The sequence below is a fragment of the Rhagoletis pomonella genome, unplaced genomic scaffold (assembly GCF_013731165.1).
Source record: "Rhagoletis pomonella isolate Grant_MI unplaced genomic scaffold, Rhpom_1.0 Rhpom_scaffold_00005, whole genome shotgun sequence".
In the NCBI taxonomy this organism is placed as follows: Eukaryota; Metazoa; Arthropoda; class Insecta; order Diptera; family Tephritidae; genus Rhagoletis; species Rhagoletis pomonella.
In genome coordinates this window covers 81,678,563-81,687,995 of record NW_023458559.1, presented here as the reverse complement: position 1 = coordinate 81,687,995, position 9,433 = coordinate 81,678,563, and the positions used below count along the sequence as shown (strand labels likewise).

General features: G+C 35.1%; 3 protein-coding genes across 4 annotated transcripts in view; 1 reads left to right on the top strand and 2 right to left on the bottom strand.

The window, feature by feature from the left end:
- LOC118740246 overlaps positions 1 to 6,096 on the bottom strand; it is an 18,431-nt gene extending 12,335 nt beyond the window's left edge. The window contains exons 1-2 of the mRNA XM_036471743.1: positions 5,783 to 6,096; positions 5,257 to 5,705 (exon numbers count right to left, since the gene is read on the bottom strand). Of these exons, the coding sequence (XP_036327636.1) occupies positions 5,257 to 5,335 (79 nt within the window). The 5' untranslated portion in view covers positions 5,336 to 5,705; positions 5,783 to 6,096. The remainder of the gene's footprint in view (positions 1 to 5,256; positions 5,706 to 5,782) is intronic.
- Positions 6,097 to 7,426: 1,330 nt separating this feature from the next.
- LOC118739672 (ER membrane protein complex subunit 4-like) overlaps positions 7,427 to 9,433 on the top strand; it is a 394,927-nt gene continuing 392,920 nt past the window's right edge. The window contains exons 1-3 of the mRNA XM_036471146.1: positions 7,427 to 7,604; positions 7,666 to 7,795; positions 7,871 to 8,230. Coding sequence (XP_036327039.1) covers positions 7,549 to 7,604; positions 7,666 to 7,795; positions 7,871 to 8,185 — 501 coding nt within the window. The 5' untranslated portion in view covers positions 7,427 to 7,548 and the 3' untranslated portion in view covers positions 8,186 to 8,230. The remainder of the gene's footprint in view (positions 7,605 to 7,665; positions 7,796 to 7,870; positions 8,231 to 9,433) is intronic.
- LOC118739680 (short transmembrane mitochondrial protein 1-like) overlaps positions 7,924 to 9,433 on the bottom strand; it is a 397,003-nt gene continuing 395,493 nt past the window's right edge. For both annotated transcript variants that reach the window (XM_036471155.1, XM_036471153.1), the window contains exon 5: positions 7,924 to 8,238. The gene's annotated coding sequence lies outside the window, so the exon portion shown is untranslated. The remainder of the gene's footprint in view (positions 8,239 to 9,433) is intronic.

Below are 9,433 nucleotides of genomic sequence, written 5' to 3'. Positions count from 1 at the left end.
GGGGGTGTATTTGTGTCTAGGGGTGCAGGAAAAAACAGCGTTTTTGGCCATTTTTGAAAAATTGTAGAGCTGAACCCTGACGTGCTACAAACTTTGTATATGTCAGAAATTAAAGGCTAAATCGTGCCCTTTCGAATGAGCCCTATGCCGAATTAATCGCATGCACCCTTAGATCAGGGGGTGTATTTGTGTCTAGGAGTCCAAAATGGCGGATCCAATATGGCGAACTTAAAAATTTTTTATTTGTTGAATTTCTAAAAATCTTGAAATCTAACTGCAGATTCGTAATCAGCGACTTTTAATATAGTTAAAACCTTGGCATTATTAATTTTCTATGATCGTTTAAGATTAAATTCTTTCTGTGATCAATTTTTCCTGCACCCCTAAACACAAATACACCCCCTGCTTTAAGGGTGCACGCGATCAATTCGGCATAGGGCTCATTCGAAAGGGCACGGTTTAGCCTTTAATTTGTGATATATGCAAAATTTGTACCACGTCAGGGTTCAGCTCTATAATTTTTCGAAAATGGCCAAAAACGCTGTTTTTAGGGGTTTCAACCCCTTTTTTCTCGAAAACGTGACGTGATGGGACATTTTTGACCCCGGATTCATGTTCAGCACGAAAAATCCGTTCAGAAACACCAGGTCCCGTCTTATTCGCAGAAAAAAAGTTGAAATTTGTAGACCAGTGTTATTTATTTATTTTTAATCATTTTCATTTAAAATATAATTTAATCTATAACAGAACCCACATAACTAAAAGTTTCGAAGCTTATACAAATTTAGAAACAATTAATCGAACATCAAAAAAGTGTCATCAAAATTTCCAATTTTTTTATCGGAATATTTGGGAAATTTTCGGGTATGCAGTTTTGTAGCCCATTAAATTTGAGTCACATAAAGTACAAGTTTCAAGTCGCTAAAATGTACCGTTGATTTTTTTGATTTTTTGTGTGGGAGGTCTTGCGGACTTTTTTCATATAGAAATACATTTTATATGCAGAGATTAGTATTTTAAATGAAAATTATTAAAAATAAATAAATAAACATAAGTTGCAAACAAAATCATTTTGAACTTCGGTGCCTATTAGTTGAACTGTATATCGTCGGTGATACTGCAAACCGTTCTATGTCACTTATTACCTCAAGTGCTTAATTGATCTGTTGTCTGTATCTGATCGATTATGGCCATCGTTCATCTGCATCAGCCAAAGTTAGACAGTTCGTTTATTAGGGTGTAACGATTAGCAGATGCATTCCGGTGCAAGTAAGAGACCATCTAAGTGTCAAGAGTAATACTAGATATAGACTATTTTGCAGTATCACCGACGATATGTGCATACTTTGTATGGAAGAAAATGCGTAACACGGTCAGCAAAACAAGTCTCAAAAATCAATGTGAGTTCTTAACCGTTTGCACCTGCACAATATCATACTAAAATTGAATGAGCTACAAAACTGCAATTCTGATTAAAAATTTAAAATTTTGATGACCATTTTTTGAAATGATCGTATTTTTATAAATCTTCTACAAGGCCTGAAACTTTGAGTTACATGGGTTTCGTTGTGGTATAAATATTACAAAAAAAACACAAAATAAAGAAAAAATGGTCAAAACTTGCAAAGAACCCCAATTATGTGGCCATCACTGTATCTGTATTTAAATAAATACTTAAATAAAAAAATAGTGCTAGAGTTAGTTACGTGTAGGAGTGTAAATGTATTTGTGGTGCTAACTTAAAACTTATTTAAATACGTTATGTATGGATATGTGCGTTAAACGTTAATATCCAACTAAAGACCGGCTATTTAGTCTCCGGTAAATTGAATGAACAGAAAACAGAACAAATTTATATCTGCTATGACAAAAATGGCATACTAAAAGTACTAACTATGTTTGGATTTTTAGCTGGGTTTGGAATTTCTGTGGTTCCTCATACATACATATGTATGTACATAGACATAAATACGTAAATACATATGTCATTCATATGTGGAAGGGGCCCATTAAACTGCCAAGACTGTCGAAAAACTCAAAAGTTTTGGATATTTAAATGAATTGACAAAATTTGTTCCCAATATTATAGTTATGTTTTCGAGTTTTTTAGTTTCTCCAGATTAAGGCAATCGCTTGAATTACATATGTATTTCAAAACTATAATTTATCATAATGTACTTAAAAGTCTAATTTGGAGCAATTCGCGTCACAGATGTATCAAAAAACACAGATGAGTAAGGAAACAGCAATGGTAAAAAACGGCTTTAAAATCTGTAACAACAACAAGAAATCCAGAAATCTATTCAGGTGAGTCATACATACATATGTACATATGTATATACATACGTAGTATGGAATTTTAGAGATACTGATCGACCATTTCATGTTTTTGTTTTGTATGTATGTTTGTACGAGTATGTATGTAACTACATATGTATTTATTTTTTATTTTTTTGTTTTCATAAAAAAATAGCAATTATTATACAATTTTTGAAGTGCAGCACTAGTAGAATACAAGTATTTAGTTTATGCATTCAATGTTTGAAAGAATATCCTAACTTCATAAAATTTCATAAGAGACTTTCAGTATTATTAATAGCTTCTTAAGTTCAGATGATGTAATGCAATTCTATAACAACAAATAATGTTTTCATTGCAAGCGGGCATTTTAAAGAATTGTCTGTATATGGACCAAATTACTTTTAGCGCCTCCACATACTTATCGTTTATTCAATCATATTTGTACATAGTTACCCAGCAATGTGCATTTATTCATGTGTGCATACATACATATCCCACTGGGAAAATAGGTAAGCACCTTACGAGGTAAGCCATGTTTTCTTTCAGTTTTTAGTACCAAAATTGTCATCATGGCCAATGTCATCTACTAGTAAAGCACAAAATGAACACCTCCAACGACACATTACGTTGTCAGTTGCAAAGTAACGTGCAGCCGAAGTGATCTCCAAGCGCCGAACTACTCCGAGCGACTTCTGTGCATTACACGTAACTTACTTTGTAAAGCGGCTCAGAAGTATGTCTGATACCAAATGTACATTCTAAATTCATACTTACATAAGGCGGCCATGCCTTTGTAAAAGTAAGGGACGTTCGGCAGGGAAATGGTAATGACTGCCAGGTGAAGAGTAAGTTGCTAATAAGGTATTATTACGTGCTCCTAATTCCCACTGGGATGTATGTAGGTACATCTGTATGCACATTATTTGTTATTAACATATTTTTGCATACGACTGAAATGAAGTTCAGCAACGAAACATGTTTGTTTGGCCAATAGCAGATTGCATGGACGGTAATTTGACTGTTGTTTTGCAAATCGCGTTGCAATGTGCATTTGAACGAGGGCTCGTGGGCGTCGCTGCGAGAATCATAAAGCTGCAACACCATCCCACAGCTTCCACCTCAAGATGTAGACATCTATGCACATGTACATACATATGTACATATGTACATACGAACACGTCTATATGAAACATAGAGTATTCAAAATGAATTTATTATGACATGTGAAATACTAGTGTATGTACTATTAAGATATTTTTAATCGCAACACAAAATTAATTTTTAAAGAAATAAAAATCGCCAAAATGACGGGAAGACGAAAAATTTTGTTATCAGCGACAAAAGATAGCACATCAACATTTTTACCAGTTTTGACTACTTTTGTTTTGCTTTTTCTAAAGTTATTTTTATATAAAAAAATATAGTCCTTAATCTAACAAATTCCATATAAATCTCAATTTCAGACTTTGTGCTAAAATTATAAAAATTCCACAAACTTTTCATCCCAATTCCAAGCATTTTACTTTTAATAGCTAGAATAATTTTTGGTACGCTGTTTTATAGCTAATTAAATTCTAGTATAACAAGTTCAAGTTTTAAGTTTCTAAAAACTCGCGTTGATTTTTGATAATTTTTTGCTGTCGGAGTTATGTACTCTTTTCCATATAAAAAGTTACTTTGTATGGAGGAAAATGCGTGATACCGCCAGCAAAAAAAAAAATTATCAAAAATCAACGCGATTTTCCAGCAACTTAAATTTGCACTTTATAACACTAGAATTTAATAAGCCATGAAACTGCATACCAAAAATTATTCTAGAGATTAAAATTAAAATGCATGGAATTGGGATGAAAAGTGTGTGAAATTTTTATAATATTTGTACAAACTCTGAAATTTAGATTTATTTGTTAGATAGAGAGCTATACTTTTATATAAAAATAATGAACCTTAAAAAATCAAAAGAAAAGTAGTCAAAACTGGTAAAAATGTTGATGTGCTATCGTTTGTCGCAGGGTGTACAGACATACACATGTTTACTAGAACTTACTATATCCATTTTTGTTAAAAATAATTGCAAAAATTAATATACCTGTCCACCCTCATCAAGCGCTACGTATTACGAAAAGTCGATTAATTTTCATTACTGTGCATTCATTTAAAATTCAATTTAAATACACTAATGTGTATGAGTATGCATATGCTTGTAAAAACACACTTGCTTTGCCCATTTTGCATGACGACGCTATCAATCTACTCTTATAGATACAAAACTATGGACAATATATGTATGTACGTATGTAATTTTATTTTTGTATGACAGTTCTAATCATTTCGCCCACTAAAAAAAAAAACTTAGTTAAAATGTTGTTCTAGGGGTGTGCTGAGGTGAAGGTCCTTGTACGAATTTCCACTGTACGATCAACAAAGTTATCGTGAGATCATTGGATGGTTTCTGAACGTTCTACATACATATACATAAATGAAAATAGTAAAAGGAGCCAGCTCCCCGAAACAAGCACAATATGTTTAAATTTGTATAATCATAACATGCACTTTGAAAAAGTGAATTTTTCAAAAAGACAAATCGTCACCTTAACGTCACAAAGGCCCTCATAGTCCAGTTATGCATACTTTGCACTGCTATACCATTTTTATGTAAAAATCAAAACCCAACAGACTTCGACATGTGAAGTGCTATGCGTTGGGTAGCCGCTACACGGAAAGCTCATTTAACCGATTCCTTATGTGACAACTCTCATGCAATGCTAAGTATATCTATGCATAACTGAACTCTTAAGGCCCAATTTCAGATGGCCTACTTAAATAGAGATTGTTGATTAACTTCCACTATTCATTTTTTACTACGTAAATAAGTTTTTATTGGATGTGCTAATGATGCCTATTGTATGAGATGACTTACATACATACATATGTGCATATTGGAATAAATATTACCATTTTTCTTAAAATGCTGTGCTGAGAATGACAGCTCGGTTGGCCCTGGTCCATCTTTTTCTGCTGGTAAAGTTATCATCAGCGCATGCACAATAATTTGTAACGGTCATCATCTTTAACTTAGTATATCTAATTATTTTATTATACATATGTATATTTAGTTCATAACAAAGTTAACGCAAACATGTTTTCTTCTTCTATATATGTATACCATTTATTCGCTCAAATTATAGAAACATCCCATATATATTTTCTGGAGCAGTATTACAATTTATTTAATCAGAGCTCCCGGATTTAATTGATTTCATGCGCATTTGTACATATGTATTTACAAATATAAACTTGTGCTGAGCATCGACAGTAACAAGAGCTTGACTGGCGACTTAGCGGCTGTGATTGTTTTGCATCCCAAACTCACTTCATGCTTCATGCATAATTGTCAACAGATACTAGTGATTAAAAATATTAAAACACAACACGTAATCTTTATTATTCATTCGAGTAAAAAAAATGTGTACAATATTACTCGTATGCACATGTATTTTTTAATAGAAAGTATTGGGCGCTTTTGAAGTAGCCGGTGATTCGACATTCGTTGGTTGCACTGTTATCGGTTGGAGCGCCAGCGTTGACACAACTCTTTACTATTGAAATTACAATTGAATACTAAACGCGATCGCGCGCCAGTGCGATGGGAGGCATTTCGATGGCTGGTTCACTCTTACAGGTCTAAATAAATATGAAACCAATAATGAGGGAGTCGGTATGACATGACTCTCATTTGAGATCAACGATCCATAGCATTTGCGTACAATTCACTTCCGTTCATACATATTAGAGCATACATACATACGTACATCCATACGTACAAATGTACGTGTGAATAATTTGTAATTCGCATGCTTACTAAAGATCAAACCGCGAAGAGAGCCAACTTAAAGTGCAAGTGTATTTGAGAGTAAAGGCTCTGTTATGCATACTTGGCATTGCTTGAGAGTTGTCACATAAGGAATCTGTTAAATGAGCTTCGCGTGTAAGCGGTTACCCAACGCACAGCATTACATACGTAAAAGTCTGTTGGTTTTTGATTTCTATGTAAAAATGGTATAGCAGTGCATGCAATGCCAAGTATGCATAACAGAGCCTTAAGTCACAGCCATGGGCATGTACATTTACATATGTGTGTCAATATTGCGGCATATCCTTACATATGTATGTATGTATACCCATGCACATATGAAATTTACGCAAGGATGTCGAAACCGGAAGTGTATAAGGGCCACATTTTCTTCCTTATTCGTTTCCGTTTGGAAAGCACGCATTAACAGCTAAAGTACATACATACATAGAATATAAAGGAGTTGCATGTTTCGTTCCTTCATCTAGCTATCTGTTTTAAATAAAATAAAACAATTAAAAAAAAAAACGTGTCCAGTAGTTTACAAGGGTATCCAAACGTCATTGCCGAATATATTTTTAAGGAAATCTTCACACCGAAAATTGAGCGAAACCCATTAACGAAACTATCGACAATATATCGATAGTTTTGAAAATAATATCGAATACTATCGATGGTCTGATTATCGATAGTTTTACACCTCTAGAAGTAGAGTTGCTTAGAAGGGAAATTTTTGAAAGATTCAGATTAGTGAGGTGAAAAAAATTTGGCGATTCAGAGGGTTGAAAGAAATTTAGTGCATAACAGGAGAGCTTCCTCACCGTAGTAAAGGGATTCCCCGCTAAAAACTTAATTTGGCGCCGGTACTGAATATCTGAATGGAGAATACATTTTTTCATGCGTTTCAACCCTTCGTTGGGCGCAACTGATCTATGAGGCACAGCCAGCGCATTTTTTTTTATTTCGCCGTGCCCTTTTATACCTTTAACTTTGCTGAGCTCAGTAGCTGCCTCTTTTCAAGTGCTCTATACAGCAAAACCACTCAGTTTTTGTTTGACTCCCAGAACGAGAAGCCGATTAAAAAAAAATCGATTATCGTGCTATGAAATATCAATATTCAGAATAATCGATACGATATCGAACATTCCTAATTGTGTGTAACTTGACGCATAAGCATTGTTGACGGGGATGTTGACGTTGGCGGTGACGCTGTCACTTTTAATAACCGTTCACAGGTAGTCGTACTCACCACACCTCATTCACAATAGGACTGGTTGACAGCTGTCAAACAAACTTTTTTGACGTTTACTCTTATTTTTAATTAACATTAAAATTTTTACTTCGTCTGATCTGAGTTATTCTTTCAAATTGTTTAATAAAAGTAAAAAAGAAACATGTCAACGAAGCAATCCGCGAAAAAATTAAAATGGGCATTAGATTTCAGTAATAGGTTTGTTTGTGTGTGTACGCGATGTCGACTGAAAATGGCATTTAATCTTCGATTTTTTTAGCAAAAATTCTGACTTGCCTTCTCCTCCGGGATATAACCCCTCGGTACTAGTTAATCACACTGAAGTAGTGCGGGATCAGCGGCTTGTCATAAAAAAATCTTGGGACTTGGCGCTTGGTCCATTGAAACAGGTATATACGTCCACCAAATTTCTCAAACCTAGGTCATTATATGCATATGTCTTATATTTTATTTATTGACTGTAGATTCCGATGAATTTATTTATTATGTACATGTCCGGTAGTTCCATTTCGATATTCCCCATAATGATGGTCGGCATGATGTTGATTAGACCACTAAAAGCGATGTTTTCCACGGCAGTAACATCGAAGATGGCTGATGGAGCTCAAGGCAGCGGTCAGAAGCTTGTATATTTTTTGGGTAATTTGGCAAACGTAGCGGTGGCGTTGTACAAGTGTCACAGCATGGGTCTTTTACCGACACACGCATCCGATTGGTTGGCATTCGTAGAACCACAAACGCGGCTAGAGTACTACGGCGGCGGGGTCTCGTTTGTTTAGGATAATTTTAAGTCAATATAATACATAGGCAGGTTCTGAAATTCACTTCCGAGCAGGGTTCGTATTTGCACACACATGCGCAGCACATCCTAACATTTTACGCTCACACACGTGTGCTGTGCATATAAAAAATTAAAAACTTGCTCACATCACATGTGTGTGCTGTTTGGTAAAAAGCACGGGCACATGTGTGTACTTTATTTTTATTAATATAAAGCACACGCACATGTGTGTGCTTTGCGTAGAGAAACTTATACACTTCGATTTCTATCTCAAATCTTAAAATAATTTTTTAATATGTTTTCTGTCATAACGGGTGATTTTTTAAGAGCTTGATACCTTTTTTTTTAAAAAAAACGCATAAAATTTGCAAAATCTCATCGGTTCTTTATTTGAAACGTTAGATTGGTCCATGACATTTACTTTTTGAAGATAATTTCATTTAAATGTTGACCGCGGCTGCGTCTTAGGTGGTCCATTCGGAAAGTCCAATTTTGGGCAACTTTTTCGAGCATTTCGGCCGGAATAGCCCGAATTTCTTCGGAAATGTTGTCTTCCAAAGCTGGAATAGTTGCTGGCTTATTTCTGTGGACTTTAGACTTGACGTAGCCCCACAAAAAATAGTCTAAAGGCGTCAAATCGCATGATCTTGGTGGCCAACTTACCGGTCCATTTCTTGAGATGAATTGTTCTCCGAAGTTTTCCCTCAAAATGGCCATAGAATCGCGAGCTGTGTGGCATGTAGCGCCATCTTGTTGAAACCACATGTCAACCAAGTTCAGTTCTTCCATTTTTGGCAACAAAAAGTTTGTTAGCATCGAACGATAGCGATCGCCATTCACCGTAACGTTGCGTCCAACAGCATCTTTGAAAAAATACGGTCCAATGATTCCACCAGCGTACAAACCACACCAAACAGTGCATTTTTCGGGATGCATGGGCAGTTCTTGAACGGCTTCTGGTTGCTCTTCACTCCAAATGCGGCAATTTTGCTTATTTACGAAGCCATTCAACCAGAAATGAGCCTCATCGCTGAACAAAATTTGTCGATAAAAAAGCGGATTTTCTGCCAACTTTTCTAGGTAATAAAATTCAATGATTTGCAAGCGTTGCTCGTTAGTAAGTCTATTCATGATGAAATGTCAAAGCATACTGAGCATCTTTCTCTTTGACACCATGTCTGAAATCCCACGTGATCTGTCAAATACTAATGCATGAAAATCCTAACCTCAAAAAAATCACCCGTTA